At 44.6% G+C, this 21,856-nt stretch overlaps 2 protein-coding genes across 2 annotated transcripts in view; both read left to right on the top strand.

Annotated features, from left to right (window-relative positions):
- si:dkey-40c11.2 (drebrin-like protein A) overlaps window positions 1–10,382 on the top strand; it is a 28,775-nt gene extending 18,393 nt beyond the window's left edge. The window contains exons 5-16 of the mRNA XM_035638742.2: window positions 4,446–4,589; window positions 4,814–4,891; window positions 5,037–5,188; window positions 5,289–5,343; window positions 6,072–6,146; window positions 6,294–6,402; window positions 6,551–7,090; window positions 7,621–8,064; window positions 8,234–8,332; window positions 8,450–8,583; window positions 9,074–9,125; window positions 9,241–10,382. Of these exons, the coding sequence (XP_035494635.2) occupies window positions 4,446–4,589; window positions 4,814–4,891; window positions 5,037–5,188; window positions 5,289–5,343; window positions 6,072–6,146; window positions 6,294–6,402; window positions 6,551–7,090; window positions 7,621–8,064; window positions 8,234–8,332; window positions 8,450–8,583; window positions 9,074–9,125; window positions 9,241–9,377 (2,019 nt within the window). The 3' untranslated portion in view covers window positions 9,378–10,382. The remainder of the gene's footprint in view (window positions 1–4,445; window positions 4,590–4,813; window positions 4,892–5,036; window positions 5,189–5,288; window positions 5,344–6,071; window positions 6,147–6,293; window positions 6,403–6,550; window positions 7,091–7,620; window positions 8,065–8,233; window positions 8,333–8,449; window positions 8,584–9,073; window positions 9,126–9,240) is intronic.
- Window positions 10,383–18,233: 7,851 nt separating this feature from the next.
- Window positions 18,234–21,856, top strand: part of mef2cb (myocyte enhancer factor 2cb) — a 197,335-nt gene continuing 193,712 nt past the window's right edge. The window contains exon 1 of the mRNA XM_047328995.1: window positions 18,234–18,350. The gene's annotated coding sequence lies outside the window, so the exon portion shown is untranslated. The remainder of the gene's footprint in view (window positions 18,351–21,856) is intronic.

Below are 21,856 nucleotides of genomic sequence, written 5' to 3'. Positions count from 1 at the left end.
TTTCCCCCCTCTAATGTGAGAATTATATCAACATCCTGGCTTTGGACATATTTTGAGGAAGGCTAGGAGCATAAGTATACAACTCCCAAATTCCTGCGACATAGTAAACATTTTTGACTTGCTCTGGTTTCTATATTCTCTGACTCTAGACTTTGTACGTCTCTAAATCTATATTTACACACAGTAGTTTACGTTGTATTGTTTTGAGAGTTTCCTGTCCTCAGTGCACTTCCTGTTCTTTTGGTGCCTTGTCCCTGTGTGTGATTGGTCCATCTGCCATGTCAAACACTGATTGTTCAGTGGTTCGACTTGACGAGGAGAATTTCAGCTGACCTCTATGGTTTACTAGTTTCCATATAAAGGCATCACCCAGTCAACTGCAGAAGCATCTGTGGAATGTTTGTTGTGTTTTTTTGGGCTGTTTTTTAAACAGTAATCGTTGAGTCTGGGATTTTGTGAGCTGCTCCATGAACCCCCCCGAGTGTGTGTGTGTGTGTGTGTGTGTGTGTGCGTGTGTGTGTGTGTGTGTGTGTGTGTGTGTGAGATCGAGAGCACCCTTTGGCCTTTGTATATTTTTATGTGAGATTTAAAAAATTGTGGGGAACTGATTTCATGGTCAGTGTGGAGGGGAGTGGAGAAAATGTGTCTCTCCTGTGAATTGTGGGAGAAGCGTGACCTCTCACCTCAGCGAACACAAACACAGCGGCCAGACGTGTGGCGTGACAGTGCAGATAACCAATGGTCACCATCATTGTATCTGCTGAGCTGCCACTTTTCAAATATGAAAACAAAAACAATTTATTTTAACTGAAGTTGAAATTTGAGCCGAAACTGTAAGAATTAGTTTTTATTAGTGTTTTTTTCAAGTTTAATTTTCCATCTCTCAGAAGTTCAAACCTGCCTCACCTTGCACAATGGACATTATGGCCGAGCATATGGATTGCATTTGCAGCAATATCCTGACCCAAAGATTGTGGTGATGATGATGCATAACTGTGCTATTCCGTCTTTTGTAAAACCCTAAATTTGCCAGCAGACGTGACTTTTTACCCATTAAGGGAGGATTGTAAAACGGCACAACACTCTGCCTCATACCTCTGGCTGTTGAAGCATCTGGGGTTGGTGCGTGATAAATTCTTGAAAGATTATGACTCAAACTGGGTTATTTTTTACAGTTTGTATCAACCGTTAGTTTCCCAGGAATGCAGCAACATACCTCTAGGATTTCTTCCAACGGGCATTTTCTTACAATATCCTACATGTTTAGTATCTTATTTAGAAACATCTCAATTGCACATAGTAATGATTATAATAACGATAGTTGAAGCCTTCTTTTGTTTAATTGCTTCACGATTTATAGCTGCAGCGTTGCTTAAGAAACCATCTCTATGATGAACGCTCTTAGATTTATGGAGGTGCTCATTTAGAATTTAGTAAACACAATCGTCAAAGCCTTTGGGGGAAAGGAGGCTAACATAGCTGGGTCGTAGATATGATATCATTATTTAGGTCATTTTCACCCTGCATATCTCAAGGTGGGGTTATATTTTACTCGTCCACATTTTAGCAGACAATAAGCAGATACCACAGCCTTTATCAATCCTGATTCTCAGCTAAATTCCAACTTGACTGTGTGATAAATCTGAAAAACTAAACCGCAGCGATAACCTGAACACATGCGCCACACTGCCTGATGATAAGAACTGGGGGGCTCAATACTTGACGGCTTTTGTTCCCTGGGAGACAGTCGCTTAGACTTTGCATTTGCACTTTTTGTTTGTTTTTGTTATTTCTTTCTTTCCTTTCTTCGTCTTTTTTTTCTTTCTTCTTTCACTTGGTCTCTCTCGCCTGGCTCGCCGTGCTGCATGTCCCAGCTGGCAGTGAGGGGGTTTTGTCAAGGCGAGTCCGCGGCAGCACATTTGGGTGTGTTGCATACTGTCTAGCATGAAGTTATGAAAACTAAAATATGAATAGGGAGCAGATGTTACAATTGTTCGTGCGTCTCCAGTGAGGAAAAAAATAGCAGACTGAGGTTGAGTCAGACGGGCTTTTGTGTGTATTTGTTTGTGTCTGCGTGTGTGTCGGGGCGTTAGAGGTCAGAACTTACTGTGAGCAAAACACTGTGGGAGATTTGAGAGGATCTGATAAAACAGGCAGATCTGAGAAAGGGCAGCAGAATTTGGAAATGAAAACACAAGAAGAAGTTTTTGATTACAAGTCACCTCTAATTAATCAAATGTATTATAAGAAATAATCTTCTGTGGCCGCATGACAGCTTGGAACAAAGACGGATGTCCCTTCGGGTGCAGCAGGAGATTCGAGTTGCAACAGAGAACAGCAGCTCTATTGTAAAATAAGGAATAAAGCAACACATTTCGGGGTCAAGGCACTGAAACCCTGAGGCACGTATGAATCATTCGCATCTGTCATCTGTTCTTGACACACACTTGACGAGAAGGCTTTAGTTTCATGTCAACCACCACATGCCCGTTATCACGTGTTCGCTGTTATTTCAGACGAGGAACTCTCATTACAAGAGCAAATGTCATAACTTCTCAGGAGCATGATACGCAATTATTATTGCAACAGTATTTTTAGGGCTCCAACACACAGGGGGTAGAACCCTGTTGCGCTTGCTCAGGGTTATTTCGTTTTTTTTTCCCTTCTTTCCCCCACAATAAAAGGAACGTCAAACTTTCCCTGTCACAAACAGCATTTTAGAATTCGGGACGTTCACCGTAATTATCCAATCATTGATTTGAGAAAAGAATTAAACTGGGGGCACTCGGGTATCCTCTCCTCCGCCTCCTGCATTTCGCAGACTGGACAACTCGATGGAAAGACTCTGTGAAGCAGTGCAGTTCCAGAGCAGAGAGACAGTTTGTGCAGAATAGAGTCCAATTATAGCTAGAAAGTAAGTCCCAACCTGTCACATCACCTTGAGCTCCTCTTCCTCCCGGAGAGTTTTGGATCCTCATATCCACAGCGACTTGCCGAGGTCATCAATGCCACAAAGCCTCAAGAGGTTGTGCACACATCCTACTGGGCCGCTAATTTGAGAGCTTCCCATGAAAATACTAGATAGATATGGGATTGAGGTGATTATGACACCAAAATGTCGCTGTTTACTATTGGCAATAGCAATTAACAGCTTTCGGTTTAGCACGCGTGAAGTCGTTGCGTATGTTACGGGGGTTGACAGAGGGGGAAAAGAAGAGGGAGGAGGACAGTTACAGACTGAGACGAGGGTGGGGTCTTTACTCCATCTGAAAAACTTTACAGCAAAAAAGCAAGGTGATGAAGAAAAAGATTTGTTTTTGAAATGTGAAAGTCTAACCCTAATAACGAGAGGTGATATGCATGTAGGCAAAGTTTGTAAGGAGGAGTTATTTATCATTGTGTAAGTTGGGTCAGTCTACTGGGACCCGGCACACAGCTGTCTGAACTGTGCATAAATAATCATATCCATTTGTCCTGCTTTAATATGAACCACCTTGCTTTTTTTGGAGTGTATCCGTGATCCTGTCACTTACCGTTCACTTTCCCCCCTGCATCCCTGGAAGCACTGTGCGCTGCTTGTCTGGTCTGGTCTGTGCGTACGCAGTAACAGCTAGAGCGATATGGATTCTTACACTGTACCGACATGTATTATAGGGCACACTGAGTGCTCTGTTCAGTGTCAGTGTCAGTGTTGTCACTCAGATAAAGCTGTGGTTTCCTGCTGGAGGCTGACAGACCTGGCCCTCCTTCAACGAGCTTCGAGTTACTCTCCGTGGAAATTATTCCGAGGTCCTGGCCACATGCAGATGCCCGTGTGCATACGCAAGGCACGGGTTGAGCCGTGTTGTGACCCAACAGGCAGCAGTGGAACACTTGTGTTTTGGTTTGTGATGGTCGAACTCGCTCTGCATTTTCTAGAGTCATTTTTCCCGTGTCTGAATCTCCCCTAAGCTTGACTTCCAGTTGTTGAGCAACTGCTGGCTGCATAAGTGAGGTCCTTTCTCTTTTTTCCACCTTCACTGCAAAAACACACGCATTCACACCCTATTTTCTCAGTTTCACTATACTAACCACAACTTTTCATTTTCCCCCGCTCTCCCCCTCTGCTATCTATAAAGCATCCAAACCAATGCATTCCTCTCCCTACTCTAAAAAACCAGGGAGTGTTTTTGTTCTCTTGGTCCATATAAGTGAAGCAGTTGCACAACTGTTTGGCTCAGGGTTTGCATAACTTCAAGTCAGACCAAGAGAAAGCCACCAGAGGGAATGTGTGTACTTGTGTATGGATTTCTGGATTTCTCTGTGTGCGTGCGTGCGTGCGTGCGTGCACGTCTGCTTGTGTGTGTGAGTGGCCACATAACAGCATATGAGGGTGGATTAAATTCACATCTGTCTTTGTCTACTTGTCACCGCCTTATATTCACTGGGTGCCCTCCATGTTTCAGGAAGCGCATGTGTTCGTTAGCGCAGAGAAGGTGGAGGACGTGACGGAGGAGACGATAAGAGCGGAGCTCGGCAAGGCACATGCCCAGGCTCCTGCACAGTGGGCGAGGAGGAGCTCCAGGTCCGCCGACAAGGAGGAGATAGTGGTGAGTCTCCTCCTTGCAACACCAACTCTGCCCATTAGATGGAGGCAGAGACTTTATAACGTTACTCCTTGTGAGGCAGTGTTGCAGGCCACCTTCTAGATCAGCGGCCTCAGGGTTTCACTTTTGCCTCCATTGTATTTATTCAGTTTGTGCAGCAATGGAAAGGTTGGGAATTTGTGTGTCTATATTTACTATTCCTTTTATTCGTCCTTTTTCTGTTACAGGGTACAAACTACAGAAAAACGAATGCTGCAATGGAGATGAGACGCATAAACCGGGACTCCTTCTGGGCACGTGCAGAGGTTTGCCAAAGTAGCCTTGACTCTATTTGGCCACGTTTGAATGGCTAAAATGTACCACAGCTTAAAATAAAAAATTACAATTATCTTAGAGAAAATATTAAAGAGATATGTGTTTTAGTTGCACTTACCTGTACTCGTGTGTCAGCGCGAAGAGGAAGAGAGGAAAGACGAGGAGAAGAGACGGGCCCTCGAGGAGAGACGGCGCCTCGAAAAAGAAAGAGTCCTGAAGGAGAGAAGGGACGCAGAAGAGAGAGACAGGAAGATGAACGAGAAACTGCAGATGATCGAAGAGCAGAGGTTGGAGCAGTGTCTGTTTCCTGCTGTCAGTAGTTCCCTCTAGTGGCCGCATTGTGTATGAATTGCACTGTGATATTTTATTCGCTTTACTGTCTCGTAGAAGAAAACAGGCAGAGCAAGAAGAGGAGCTGCGCAGGAAGGAGAAGTCGAAATGGGTGAGCAGGGAGATTGATAAAAGCTGATTGAACTTTCACAGCTTCTGCACGCACAATGATGCACAGTGTGTGGGCTTTGCCTTGTGCCGGAATACACATCATCTCTGACGGCTTGTGGCCTTTGAGCTTGGTAGGACTGGCCTGAACTCACTTACCCCCCATGAAAGATCTGGACTGACCTCGGACGGTGTGACTCTAAACCCTGAATCGTCCTCGGGGACATTACGGATGACCCTCTGATCCGTGCGAACACTCATCGATGTGCAGAGGCTAACGGATAGGCTTCTACACCAACAGAGAAAAAACGGGGGACTGATTTAAATTCATTCAGAAAGTTGCGTCGTGTACCACTGCTGATTTTATAAACTCAGTTAATGAGAAGATATATAATGCACTATACAATTGATGAGAACTCTTGGCAGACTGCTTTTTACATTTTGACATAGAACTGTACCGTATTCTGAAGGCACAAACACTTTCTACTGTGCACCTCTAAAAAGCGCGGTTACTGCTGGTTACTGTACATGCTGCCTGCGTTTGTGTTGACATTTGTGAGGTGAGGGTACAGGTAGTGAGAACGCTAAGTACTTGCAGGGTATTTTGCAAGGTATTATTTATGTAGGCAAATTGACCGTACCCTCAACTATTTCAAATTGTTCCATACTAAACGAAGAGCAGTACCTGTGTGAGTGTGAAACATGAGTGCCACCGTGTTTCTGTACTTGCAGGAGCAGCAGAAGAGGGAGCATGAGGAGGACATGAGGGCTCGTCTCAGAAGGAGTGAGTCCATAGAGAAAGCAGCGGTGAGTGAATCGCACGCCTCTATGAACCTACAGCCGACGGCGGCGAATATACGCACGTCTTCAAAAGACCCAAATGTTCCGGGGAGCCTGTGAAATCATTTCACCCCCCCGCTAACGTTGGCCAACTGTGCATTCGTTGACCTGCAGGAGGCAGCAGTGCTAGTGTCCCAACGATCCATGAACCCCCGGGAGTTCTTCAGACAGCTGTCGTCGTCGTCATCACAAAGCCCCACCAGCCCTGGATCCTCCCGCACCGGTATGTGGATCCAGATGAGCTCATTGAAACTCAAGGCTCAGCCCCAGATTGCAGTGCATGCAGCTGGATCTGTGCATTTTGGATGTGTCATATGTGTGTTTCTCTCCCAGTTTTTCAACTACTCACAAACTGTTGTCTTTCTCCCCAGGCAAACCACTCAGGCGATACCAGCGCAGCCTGACGGACACCGCGTTTATTTTCTCAAAGGCAGAGGAGAGCGCCGCATCCTCCCCTCGCAGTTCCCCGCTGGTCTCACCCTTTTCCCGGTTTCCTCCCTCACCCGTCCACCACACCACGTCTCCCCCCAGAAGCCCTGATTTCCGCCCTGTCACCTCTCCGCAAAGGCCCAGAGCCCCCATGTCACCGCCCATGTCGCCTCTTCGCCCTGCCCCTCCACTCTCAGCCCTGCCCAGTGTGCCACAAACGAACAACCAGGTTCAGGCCGCCGTTGAGCCCAGAGCTCCATCCCCTACAGAACCCTCTGCGCCCCCGGCCTCCCCTAGCCTCTTGGCCTCCTTGTCCCCCAGTTCAGTTAAAAACAACCCCACTCAGCCACGTCCAGAGGCCCTGCCTGCCTCACCCCCAAATACCCCAACCCAGCCAGAGGACGCCACTTTCAACTTTGAGCCTGGTCTGCTTCCACAGGCTCCAACTTCTCCTCTTCCTGAGGGACCACAGCCAAACACAGGTACGTGACCCAGGGTATTATATTTGGATCTGATTAAACAACGTTAATATTCTCGTATCTCGCAAATCTGCAGAGGCAATAGTTTATTTTTAAAACAACAAAATGCCCATTCAGGGTGAGTCAGTGTGAAGAGGAGTATATTACTCTGCTTATTTCTCATTTGTTTGCCAAAGTCATTAATCATTTGACATAAAATAATGGTGGTTAACATTTTTATTACAGGCTAAAATGACTTAGATGCGTTTGCCAAAAACTAATATGCTTCGTCCAGACTGGTGAAGGCAGCCAAGACATATGAATCAGAGCCCTATTATACAGAAATGACAGAATATTTTTATAGTCCAGTGACAATTAAGTATTCCTAAAGTAACCACACATACTCTTAGTCATGCCAAGCTTAACTGAAATGTGCACCCAGACACTTTTTTACATACACAAACCTCTGGCACTTTTTCGACATGTTAGCTTATCAAATGTACATTGTTTTCTTCTTTTTTGTTTTTCTAATAATATAATTTTCCAATTAACAGACCTCCACACAGCCTCTCATGTGTACACTGAGCTGGTCTCAGACACTGGATACAAAGTACAGGCTGTACTGGTGGAGGAGGACGAGGAAGAGGAGGCTGAAACACAACCCCAGCCTGGTGCTGTTACCACAGAACCCGTCCAGACTGAAGTAGAAGAGCAGGAGCCGGAGGAGGAGGTGGGAATGGGAAAGCAAGAGGAGGAGGAGGAGGAGGAGGACGAGGAGGAGGAGGTGGAGGAGGAGGTGGTGGAGGAGGAGGAGGAGGAGGAAGAAGGAGAAGAGGAGGGTTTGAAACAAGGAGCTGGGTCTGCATCTCACGAGGAGCCAGTGGAGGTGGTGCAGGAGGAAGATGAGGCGCAAGCTGATGGAGAGGAGGATGACCAATCAGAGGACAGTCAGGCCCCGGCCGAGCCTTCAGAGAAAGAACAAGAGTCAGCAGTCACAGGTCGGCCTCTTGTTCTTGTGTCCTGTCATTTTGACTAGATTCACATTTTGTAAGCTGTGTTGTCACGCAGTCACAAACAATGGGCATATTCTGAACGTCAGACAGTTAAATGAAGATGAATTTTTTACGCAATTGTACACAAATCAAAACACATCCACATGTTATTCAGATGCGGAGCCAGTTTGTCAAGAAATCCAACACGAGAGTGTCGTCCTGTCAACCAACGGGATTACAAACGGAGTGGACACGCAGAAACAGAATGGCATAGGTTTGGCAACAATTCAGTAAAAAAAAAAACAAGAATAAATGCAATACTCTAAGACATTAATTCTTCTCTTGAGCTGGTTTGACTGTGATGAATGCTTTTCACGCTGCTGTTTCTCAGGGCGATCTTTGAGTCCGTCTGACACGGAGCTCAGCTCCCCGGAGCTGGTGGTGTGCTACGATCATCACGGCACGGCAGAGGAGGATGATGTCACCAAGCATAAGGAACGGGAGATCTCAGAAAACGGACTAGAGGTACTGTATCCATGGACTTGTACAGTGGGTTGCACAGATATTTTATTCCACAAATGAAATCCTGTTCCCAAGTAAAATATGTAATTAATTTAGAAAGGTTAAGAGTCATGTGTATTATTATAATCACACGAAAGTCAATAATATTTATATTCAAAAACAGTTTTCTACAGGAAATTACATAACTATTTATGACTTAGACTATCCTTACTGGTGAGGAATATTTAACCACAAAGCTAGTGTTACTCTATATTTATGTTATTGTCAATAAATGAAACCAGCAAAGTGTCAGTCTGTCAAATCTCCCGTCCCTGTCTTTGGTGTCCAGCCGCAAGACCATTGGTTCCTAATGATGATGTCGATCTTTGAAAATGGGTCACAAACATAGTTTAAAAGAAAGTTCCCGTGACAGGGATGTTGTTTTAGTTCATCCTGGTTAAACAAGATGTGTGTTTGGCCATTACAGCCCTCTCTCTGAATCCATTTTCCTCAGGTCCTAACCGAGCGACAAATGTGCGTCAGAGCTCTGTATGACTACCAAGCAGGTAAGCTGCCATTTGCGGGATAATCGCCACGCATGTGCACTTAAAAGTGCCTCCACTTACAGTAATTGCTCTGTGATTACTGGGTCTTCACCATGTTATCTTGTGGTTCCCACAGAGGACGAATCGGAGATCTCCTTTGAACCCGGTGACATCATCAGGGACGTGGAAACGGTTGACAAAGCCTGGTGGCGGGGTTGGAGCAAAGATGGCCGCCAAGGCCTGTTCCCTGCCAATTATGTGGAGACCATATAGACCGATGGAGACACACACACACACACGCACACACGCACACGCACGCACACACACACGCACACACACACACACACACACACACTCAGGGACACCATCTCCCCTCACATTAATGCATGTTTTCACCTTAATCATCCCATTTACACTTTGTACTCTCTATTCTGTAGAAGGGATAAAGTTTTAATGTTTTTAAGAAAACGAAGTATGCAGAAACTAGCCAGCCTGATTTTCTCGGATAAACTAGCAGACTTTTTTTTTCTTTCTTCCTTGGACCAAAATAACTTATTTCCTTTGAGATACATTAGGAATGTTGGTGGGAGGGATCACATCATCATGACAAATGATCACAAACTTGCTTTTCTTGTAAGCAACACAAACAGATTTTTATAGTGTATCGTCCTCTTTTCGATCCACACGTATAAACAAGCGTTCCTTTCTGCTCACCGTTTGCTTTGTGTTACACTGCTAAAAAGATTTACTGCTCTCGACTGGCATACAAGCTACATAATCATGACTTGTGTATCAGATGTCGCGTTATAATCATCTCCCGCAGTTATTTTGTCTGTATTTGTTACTGACAGTCTCACAGCACATGTTAATTACCAGAGCAGCAGTCATAACAAAAGATCAACATGTAAAGGAAAAAGGCACTGTATTGACACCTGTATTTTTCTATTACTTTTGCATGGGCTTCATTTGATTGGTATGGTCATGTCCTTCTATACATTTTGTGATTGTCTCTCGTCCTAATTCTTCTCAGATTTTAAGAGATTGTGTCCATACACAGATGGTATGAAACATAATCTTTCCAGTTTAAATCACCTGTCACATCGTAATACTCCACACTGTATATAAGAATGTATAAAAAAACAAAAACATCAAAGAGCTCCTTTTGTTCAATCTCTTTCTATACTTGGCTTGTATGTTTGTATGTTGTTTGCTTGTATGATTGTATGACCTTTGTATTTACTCTAAACTTACAAATATATATCGCTTTTACAAACTCCATAACTGCTTTGAGAAAAGTTTGTTTGTATTCACCACACAACATCATTGCGTTAGTGTTTATCGTGTTATGAGTGAAATTGACTTCAATCGTGCGTTTCTGTCACTGTGCTTCATTGACCTATGCATTGATCGGGTAGAAGAAGGACGCTGTGTGAACTGTGGTGCTGTATTTGCACCCATAGGTGGAGACATTGCCTTTTCCAGTTTGTCAGCGGAAACCTCACTGAGGGCCCACTCATGGAAATGAACAAATTCCTCAGGACAAAAGGCAAAATATTTTGACAGGCAGAGAGGAGGCTCATTGTTACACACATTTTAGAAGCGGGATATCCAGACATTTCCAAACCTAAAAATTGCTAATGCTGCTACACCTCAAACAGGATTTTCCCCTAGGGTGGTAATGATTGATTGAACATGACATTAATATTTCTTAACCATACACCTTTAATATTTATGGGGGAGGGTATGTGTGTGCGTGTGGGGTGGGTGGGCAAGGTTATGCTCTTGTAGTGCCAGCTCAATAACAGCATTTGGCAGATGCGCCTCTGTTCTGAAATAGAGAGGTAATGTTTGACATCGGTCTCATCCCACTTGAACTGATGCCTGTTGACAGACTGACTAAATCTATCCAGGAGACTATTCTGTCAAGGTTATCCCACAAGGCTAATCATCAGTGATATGTGTGAAAAAGGTGATGAGCCTCTTATGAGATACTAATTGGGGAAGGAAAGGGAGCAGACTGTGAAAACCTGGAATGAGCATGATTGAGAGATGGGGAAAAAAAGGCCCCGGTTAATTTTAAGTTTTAGAGAGGCAGTAAAAAGGGAAACTTTAATATCAATATTACAACAACAACGTTGTTTTTTTTTGTTTTACAGTTGTGCGTGTGTGAGAAGGATAAACAACACAGAGTGAGAGAGGGGACATTTGTGCACAGAGAATGTGAACACAAATTGGTCTGGACAGTTGCGTCCCCCCTTCTCTGGCGTTTTTCCGTACCCCCGTTCCCATGGTCATCCCCACGACTCAAGGGATTTGTTGTCTCCTCGGATTAAACAGATTGATGGAGAGACACTGGCTAATGTGCCAATCAACCTCCCCTTCCCCTTTTGTCTACGGGCTGTTCTTTCCTTCTGTGACCCTCATCAGGACTAGAAAACCTTTTGACCGTGGTGCTGAACTCACAGAGAGCCCCCACCGCCCTCCCACCCCTCCTGACTTTCCCTTTATCTCTTATTTAACTGACAGACCCTATCTGACCAGTTGAGCTCTGACAAGTGTGGGACGGCCGAGGTGAAGTGGCAGTAGGGAAGTGCCACTCATTGTGGTATTATCAGCACAAAGGCCAACGACGGAAACCTAATCTGACCTGGCTGCTGATGGCTTGTGGCTTATTGGCTGAGTTTCTGCTCTGAAGCAGATCCTGGCAACCCCCCCCCCACCCCCGAGATACTTTGTGAGGGGAGGATAAGCTCAGGCACACGCACACACACACACACACACACACGCACACATGCTCACACACTGATGTGTGGGCATTTAAACACACATGTATGTTCACACAACCGCAGACGTTCCCTATTCTTAGCCCCTACTGTATATCCGAAGCAACCTCCTTCTCCGTGCAACTCGTCGACCCCTGCCTGTCATTGTCGAACTAATAGTTTGCTGCAACTTTTTGTGTGATTAATTATGTGTTTGGGTGCAGGTGTCAGTTTACAGGAGGCAAAAAGAATCCGACCACAGCAGTCTGACAACTCTGTGTTCAGCCTTCCTCCTTCACTGTAGCTGCAGGCACCTGTGTGCAAGTGTGAGTGAATGGGCCTTTTTTTGGGGGGGGGGGCCTCATTGTTCTGTAGGAGGAAACATGAAGGACAGGGTCACCGTGTCTCTCCACGAGGCTTTAGGTTACCTTACCAATTTTTGTGCCAAAACACCGCCCCGTTGGAGTTCCCCCCACTCCAAAGTGCAATGGAACTCGCGGTACCCGCGGTGCTCCGCTTTCGGAAAGGATTTGGCAGAGCTGAAGAATCCGGTGATATTCTTAAAATACTAAGGCAGCTCCTGCTTTTCTTCTCCCTTGCTGAAATAAAAGAAAGAAGAGATCAGTGTTTGTTAGCACCTGTAGTACAAGGGAGGACCCACTGAGAAAATGGGTCTCATTTTCTTTTTGGCTCTTTGTTCCGCCGGGGCAACAGATGCCTCAGGCGTGTTTCACTCACCGAATCAAACGTTACCCACCGCTAACCTTGGTCTATCGAAATGTGAGTCCACTACTGGTGCTTTTTTCTTTTCTTTTTGCTTCTGAGATGATCTCGAGGCAAAGGATCTCTCTAAACTACTGGGCTTCCTCAACATGAACCAGCTTTAGCTCGGTGATAATTCCATCCCGTACGAGTCTTGATTAAACCTTTGCTTTTTCGACATCTCTCTTGTTCTTGACACCGTCATTTCTCTGTTTTCCCTTTAAAGATAATCTTCAAAACCGCTGAAGCAGATAGCGCCTCGGAAGCTCCCGATGGCTCCAGCCAAGATTTTACTGTCAGCATAGAAACCGGCCCATTAACTTCTGAAGCCCTCTTTGGCAAAGCTCCCTTTCCCCTCCATTGCCATCAAAAAGCTATTTCCCTCGTCCAGTCCCACACAACCCGAACAATGAACAGAGGATTAGAACATCTCTCTGTCTTGAAGCAAGAAAAAAAAAAGAAAAAACTCTTTTTACCAGTCATTGGTGAAGACTAGTTGGCGGCGTTTCCACGCTGGGATTTTTTTCCTGACGTGATTCCCAAGAGGCGGTTTTTGCTTTTTTACGATACAATTCCTGCACTTGCAATCAGCCAACATGTGGGATTGTGATCCAATCACAGAGATTTTTTTCCCCCTTCAGTTCGTGAATGGTTAAGTCTCTCCGTCCATTGTGAAGGAATCTTCAAAGTGACTGGAAACCACAGGGGGAGATTGGGAGTTGTTAATTAATGCAACAGACGCTGTACAAATGCTCTATTTTCCTGATTCTAAAGATGAAAAAAGAAATAAATCATGCTTTGAATATAGCAACAGGCGCGTCCAAATCTCTCACCTCATCTTCGAGCCATCATCCTGGACGATAAAATGCTGTTGTTTCTCTGTAAACCGTGTGATTTTTATTAACTCTGCTGTGGTTCCATCTATCTCTGATTTAGGTTTATTGGATTTTTGCTCATTTGGATCATTTATATTTCCATTCACATGAAATGTGTTTTGCTAAAATGATCTCTACTGGTCTTTATGTCTGTCATTGAATGGGAAAGAACTGGGAAATGTGACAAAGGCGATGGTAACCACTGAGCGGCATCTAAAGCGAAATTGGCCATGGATAATATGGTTTAATCTTAAGATTTTCTAAATTACTTTCAATCCAGAAAATTACTTTAAACGTTTTGTATTGCTCGTGACTGTGCACATTTTCCTATTTATTTAATAAACAGCAACGGTAAAAAAAGAGAAATATTTTCACAGTAAATTATGATCTTAAACCGAAGACTAAAGCGCTTTCAGAAGTCACCAGTCAACACATAAACTCTGTTAAAATCTTCAAGGGGGGAGCTGTCTCTTACCCTAAGGACCATCAGGGGAGAAAACCCCTGTCCCATTGTGACACACACACACACACACACACACACACACGCACCCTCTCTGGGTTGAACACACACACACACTGCCTGTGGCACCACAATCACTGCCAGATGCTGTGACTTTTTTTAAGAGAATTCATTTAACAAGTATCTCTGAAGCAGTGATGCCAATGGTGTCATTTGAGGGAGAAAAATGTACCAAACTCTCTCTCTCTCTGTGTCTGTGTGTGTCTGTGTGCGTGTACGTGCGTGTGTGTGTGTGCGTGTGTGAGTTCTTGTGTGCTTGTGTGCCTGTGTGTGTTAGTGAGTGCTGGGGATATGCCGGTGGCAGTGTGTGTAAAGGACACGCATGAGATCAGAAAGAGTTGAGACTAATTCACAGCTTGGCCTGCGGACACCAAGCAGGATAATGTGAGACATCTTTTCTCACACCATTTAGGCTAGGCCCATAGGGACACATTGTTTATTTCCTGGCTGAAGTACATTATTTAAGGCAATAGGTGTAGTTTTGAAACACATGGCATTATTTTTATGGAGCTGGAAATAAAACATTGCAACAATAATAAGAAAGGCAGGGGTAATGTTTTAAAGCAAATACAAATTGCGCCAACTCACTTGTTTTGTTGTTGCACCCTGCAATAAGACATGTACAACAACTTGGTGCTTGCTGTTCCAGTGATTGTGATGTTAACCATGCAGATTTATAGTGGATGAGACACCCAGAGCCAGCCCTTGGCAGCCCAGGCATGGTGCCTGCCCCAGGGGAGGGGGATGATGGAGAGCAAACAGCTAATAATTAATACCATGATTACACAGGCTGCAACAACACAGGGAGACAAACCTTCACACACCCGGGCAGGGACCTGACCAAGACTGATAGCACAGGGGCACGCACACACACACATGCACACACACACACACACACACGCACACAAACACACGCACACACACACATGCACACACACACACACACGCACACACACACAAACACATGCACACACACACACACACACACACACACACACACGCACACACACACACACGCACACACACAAAAACACACACACGCACAAACACACACACACACACACACACACACACACACACACACACTTGCAGCAAACCAGGGGAAGCTCTAAGACATTGAATACCAGAACATCTAACGTCTCTGTTTGCACAAAGATCGATCAGAAAATGTAAAAGCCACACTGGAGCAGTTGTTAATAAAAGGAAAAAGAAAAACACAAAAAACCCAGTCATTTTTATTGTTCTGTTCTGATTCTACAAGGCATTTGCAGCATCCATAATACTGTAAAACTTCTATTTTATCGTATTCTATTGTATTGTATTCTCTTCTATTCTATTCTATTCTACACACAGATCCCTCTGTGTCAGTTTGGCTGCTGTGAGACATTTAAAGTAAATAAATCTAGTTTGCTGACCAACCACTAAACCCTACCTGCTATGTGTAGAGCTGATACTATAATTCAAAAGCGAAAAAGACCATAAAAAATGTGTTTAGGCTGTAACAATACCGCCCAGACCCCCCTGTGTGTGTGGATGAAGCCTCCCTTCCCATACAGCCATTACCTAAGCCACACAGTAGGATAACAACATTAAAACGTCACGGTCACACTCATTACCAGCCGGGCTGAAGCCCCTTTGATTTGTACGTGCGTGCACGAGGCCCGCGATGGCTTCCATATGGGCACCCATTCATTTTTTAATATAACCAGCATCACGTTACTCCGAGATGAGGTGATCCCAATTTCTCCAAAACCTCAAGTATTTTTCTAAATGTGCTTGACATGTCCAGGATTTCCTACCATTTGAAGAGATGCAGGGGCGGTGTGTGTTTTCACTGCAGTGTGCGGCTTGCCTAACTCCCTTGTAGATGTGTGTGTCAAATCCTGAGAGGGAGGAAAAGATAGTTTGTGTGCACTACTGTACATAAGCGTGTAAATTAGTGTGTGTGTGTGTGTATAGCGAGATGCCAACCATAGAGGGGCCATGCAGGGCCCACGGGCCCACATCCCTTGGCCACCACTTCCTCCCTCTCTGTGCCACATTGACTCTGTTTCCATTACCACAGTGGAAGGAACAATAATGGGCTGATGTGTGGATGTGTGGTCTACTTGCACAGCAGAGGCCTGGACAGCACAGGAGAGATTGGACTAAGCTAGTGAGACCTGGAGAGCTTTATGTGTGTGTGTGTGTGTGTGTGTGTGTGTGTGTGTGTGTGTGTGTGTCTGTGTGTGCGCGCTGTACCTGACAACAGCTTGTCAGACACGGGAGAGTAGAGGATTACTTCACTGATCTCACAAGTTTTTTCCCCAGTCTAATTCAAACACCTCCGCCAGATCAGGTCAAATAATAACTGAGCTTTGGTTCTATGTATTCACCCATCTGCGGTATAGTTTTTCTTTGATTTCACCGACATATGGGTCCAGATGCGTTTGCTCTTAAAATTGTCTGTCTTGAAGCGATGCCACATAATAATGATGTAATGTTCACAAAGACGGACAAACTGATAACATTTAAAGGGAATGTCTCAGCCTTGTATATTCGGAATCCAAAAAGAGCATAACACATGACAAGAAATAAGCCATGATTTAACTGCTGTTTCAGTGTCAAAACAAAGCCTCCCCCACATTTGCATGTAGATAAACCAGGCTAAATCACAGCTGAAACATACAAAAAGGAAATGGCTGTGGTACTACTGACATATAGTATCTTATTGTACAGGAAAGAGATTCTCACCCCTTTGTTTCTTTGTTCGAGGAGATGATGACACATTTGATCCTGTCTTGCAGCATCACATGTCAACATCCTCATGCCCTGTCACTCTGACAGCTCACAGCCCGTAAGGCAAAGGATCATGGCTGCTGTGTCAGACACAGCGGGGAGGTCGGGAGGAAGGCAAGCTAAATGCACGGTGTGTTTGCGTGTGTCTGCGCGTGCCACTGTGTGCGTATGTGTCTGAGTGTGACTGTATGTGCGACCATGTGCGTGTGCGCACGTGTGTCAGTCTGAAGGGATGGATGCATGCCAAAGGCGAGAGCAACACCATGTCAGAGTGCTAGCAGACGATGCCCATTTCAGATACACTAATTCAAACAGTCAGCTCAGCCATGAAACCATTTCCTCCCATGATTCCTCCACTCCCTTCCTCTCCGCTCCGAGTGCGACAGCGGGGTACTACAAGGTACAGCAACAGTCATACCTTAGTCCAAGGTCCAAATTTTGTTATTCTAAGATTATCAGCTTGGAGCTGTTTTTCCGTAAAGTGAATATTGAGCTTCAATATTTTCACCATCCTTGTCAAAAATAAATTAAATCCACCCTTCAGTTCATGCCTCGGTTTTCTTTTTGTTTAGTTTAGTCAGGTTTTTTTTTCTGCTGACACGAATGCGCCAATTATCCATCTTGAGTTAATTAAAACAGCCTTATTTTTAAGGCAAGTGTATTTACGCAATCATAATAAATTTTTAAAAAAAAGTCACATGACACATGCAGTTTGGTGTAATGTTAATATTTACAAAATATACAGCTGGCCCCGTATTTCCACATAATGACTATCAGAGATTTATTCTGCAGACATAATTTATTTAGTGTAAGTGTGAAAATGTATATGATAACATATTTTTCTTTTTGTCTGTTTTACTTGTGGAGCCTGTCAATATAAACCATTTAAGCTGCTTGAAAAATGACATGCCCCAAATGAAAAGAGTATATCTATGGAACTACAACATCTATATGAATAATCTTGTTATCTTTATGAAGGTAACACTTGTGAGATTTTTTTTTTTTGATGTGTTCAAATCAGTGTAGATGTTACTGGGTCAGAGTCGATGAAGATGGAGCACGACATACATGAAAGATTTCATGTTCGCCGAGCAAACACCGCCTGTGTAATAATGCAGATGAAGCCCATTCCTCTCGAAATCCATAGAACAGCATCTGAACATTATGTGTGCCAAGTGTCATTCTGATAAAAAGAAGCAAAGTTACAGGCTTTAGTAAGGGACATGGTCAGACGGACTTTCCAAATTGGCACAGCTGTCACCACGTGACGTTCCTCACTGCAAAACTCATTTAACTTCACTTACATGTCCCATGCAAGTGTCTAAACAAAGAAGGGTGCTCATCTGTCTCTAATAAACGATCTTTGTAGTGCGGAGAGTTGACCGACAGCCTCCAGATCACACTGTCCACAACGTGCGCTAACCTCCAGGAGGCGAACAGCGGCGCAACAGGCGGGGTACCATCTCAAAGCGAGGCGCGGTCTTTGTGCTAGCTAGCGGAAGCGGACCCATGGACCCAGACCACAGGTGATCGCGACCAAACATCCAAGGTAAGACATCAGTGATGTGTGTCGCTGTGTGATACGCGAACTTTTCCTTTGCTTCTTCGGCTGCTTGTTGGATGACGGTCGGTCGTAGATTTGTTAGGAAACTGACTGTTTGAATCTGTGGAGTCTGGGCTTTGTTGATATGTAGCTTGTGGTGTTAGCATGACGTGTCGCGACCGTCATATCTGGACATGCTAGACTGCGGTTATCGTGTTTATGCGATGTAGTTGCTTGGTGTTTGAATTGTGTTCGGCGTGGGTGAGAAATAGTTGATATTGGCGTGTAGCCGAGTTTCTCCCCGTTCTGTGCAAGTGCTATATGGCTATATAGCTCCATGTGTAGCATAATTATGTGACCCCGCCCCCCCCACCAGCTGGCTCACAATCAAAACCATTTGGACCCAGTTAGATGGAAAAGAGTATTTCATCTTGCACGCTGAAATAACAGAAGATTACAGAAAGAACTTGTGAGGCCAAAGTTACAATTACAGTTTCTTGGAGTTTGCTTGTTTACAACCTAAACTACATCAGTTCACACATGGCTCAACAAAAAAAAAGTAGTATTTATTTGTTCTCACCTATAATCTCATTTGAATAACACGAACCAGTGCATACTGCACGCAAGAACTATAGAAGTCACCATATGCCTTTTTTCATTTTTTTTCTTCAAACACCTGTATGGAATTCCAGAACTCCAGCCCTCATCCAATGGGACGTCTCCAAATTGTGCCACGGCCAAATGTTCTACTTGCTTGTGAAGCGCTCGGCAATACACCGAAGCAATATACTGAGGTGTTGTGATGCCGTTGCCCATAAAACTAGAGATCCTGCTCTTTGTTCGCTCCTCTGTGTGCATCCTGTTGCGTGCTGTGTGTCTTTTGCACCTCTACTGTGTCCGACTGCGACTCAGGAGGTAGAGAAGGTTGTCCACCGTTCAGGAAGTTAGTGGTTCAACTCCTGGCTGAATGTGACTTACTAGTATTTTTAGACGGTTTTGTTATAGGCAAAGACATTTTTAAAAATTATTATTTATTTTTACAATCCATTCAAATATAGTTTCTTTATTGCGCATTAAAACCTTTGCGCACATATACAGACGGACATGAAAACAGAAAGGGAGTCACAGAGGTTTTCCAACTTGCTGGTTAAACTTCATATGAGGGGGAAGTGTCTTCCTTTTTTTCAACAGAATGTCTAATAAATTTTGTCTCTGCAAATGTGGAAATTTGGGAAAGAAAATAGAGGAATGCAAAATAACTGCATGCTAGAATGAACGAGACAAACGTCATTGCCATGGCAGCGATGGTATTGAATAAATAAATGACCGGTCCAACAGTGTAATTGCCCATTGAAGCCTGGAGCGTTGCACGATTATGAGATCTGTCCGACAAAGACCATTCTGTAGTTTAAACCAGAGAGCAATCATATAACATACGGAGCTAGTGTGGAAATTCTGATGGCCTCGTGCACAGATATGAATAGTAGGCCTGTAATAGTTGTGGCTTTTCCTGCATGATCCCTTTTGAACCAACAGTTGGTTATAGCATTGCCTCAAAATCGCTTTAGCTGTCTGCCACTGTCAGACCAAAAAAAAAAATAGAGTACCACGTAGTTTCAGTGTTTTGGTCAAGATATAATGCGTTTCACAGGTGTGGGAGTCTTGGCGTGATTGGTAATGGGCAGCAGCAATAGGGGCCCCTGTGTGCCACCAGGAGAATCACACTACATCCGCCAACCACCGCCCATTTACTCCTCCAGCGCTCACTCCGAGTCTCTCTCTCTCACACAAACACACACACACACACACACACACACACACACACACACACACACACACACACACACACACACACACACACACACACACACACACACACACACACAGTAGTCGCAGAAGGTTGTTCCTTGGAAGCAGAGACGCTGAGAACTGGCTCTCGGAGTGCACGTATAAATAGTCCTCACACTGCTCAACATGTTCTGTTTTGATGTAATTACGGTGCAGGAAGAGCCTGGTTTAGCAGGGAGCGCTCGCTCTCGGGCAGCCGTAGCGGGGTCTTTAACCGGGGATTTGGTAGGAAAAACGGTTGCACCTGGCCTAGCACGGTGTGCTTCGGAGTAGGGAGTAGAAGGAAAGAGAGAGACGCATACGTGAGGATGTAGAGAGAGAGAGAGACAGACTTAGAGCGAAAGGAGGCGGTGAAGGCACTTTGCAACAGACACACACACACACACACACACACACAGTCGCAGACACGTGCACACACACTTCCACTGTAGCGGGAACACCTGGACTTGATGAGGGCCAGATGTTCTGGCCAGTTAGGCCTGCTGTAAAGTGGAAAACAAAGAGGATTGAGGGCTAACACAAGCTGGGGCATGAAGCAGATACTTAATCTATAATCTCATTTAAATGGATCATTTAGGCCCCCCCACGCCACTCGGTGTCACTTGCCAACATGTTGGATTGATTTAGTTTGCGCGAATCCCCCGAGAGTGATCGCCTTGTTAACAAAAGTTGAGGAGACAGAGATTTCATTGGCAGACCCTGCCTCTTTTTCAGACAATCAAATGGCGGATAAAATGATGTAATGCAAGAAGGAGGAACGAAGGGCCTGTGTGTGATGTGCAAAACATTGTGCAGGTATCCATAGTGACAGAATGCAATATCATTTTAATGTGACCAAGAGTTCTCTGTCCTACAGATATGATCATTGTTTATGAAACCAGGCTGAGACGGGTTTGGAAGCAGAAGTATGCGTGCTCAACACAAGGGGGAGCACTTATCCTTTCCCTGTGTTTCCAAGGCCCCACAGTCTGCCATCACTTCAGAGCCAAGCAGTCGTTCCCAGTCCATTGTTCCTTCATGAAGTCGTGTGTGTGTGTGTGTGTGTGTGTGTGTGTGTGTGTGTGTGTGTGTGTGTGTGTGTGTGTGTGTGTGTGTGTGTGTGTGTGTGTGTGTGTGTGTGTGTGTGTGTGTGTGTGTGTGTGTGTGTGTGTGTGTGTGTGTGTGTGTGTGTGTGTGTGAGAAAATATACCAAACACAACCGATCAGTCCAATCAACCTGATCACACCCACTCACACTATGTAAATATTGAATATTTCAAAAGCATAATGTACCTTCATAAACTTCTCAACACCGAGCACTCAGGCTGAATGCTGAAAAAAAAATGTACATACAAAACACCAAACACAATTGAGATACTGAAATCAAGGCTTTATAACCTTTTCAGGACATGTGAGGCAACTGTGGTAATTCCAGAAACACAAAGGACCCCAACATGCTCCCTCTTAACACTTGTTCATGCCCGTGGCATTGAAAGATTTGAATTCTTACTCTGGTGAGTTTTCCCCCCTCCATGAATTAATTAGTCTTTGCCAAAGCGGGCCACATTTGTCATTCGAATTTATGCTAATGAGTGCCGAGGTCTCGCGGAAGAGCTGATAGGCCAGAGCAGCTGCTCTGTCCTTGCGGGGCCTAACTGTCTCCCCCTTTTTTAACTGCTCCATCT

This window comes from Scophthalmus maximus, chromosome 19 (assembly GCF_022379125.1).
Source record: "Scophthalmus maximus strain ysfricsl-2021 chromosome 19, ASM2237912v1, whole genome shotgun sequence".
Lineage (NCBI taxonomy): Eukaryota > Metazoa > Chordata > Actinopteri > Pleuronectiformes > Scophthalmidae > Scophthalmus > Scophthalmus maximus.
This window is presented reverse-complemented; position numbering and strand designations above follow the sequence as displayed.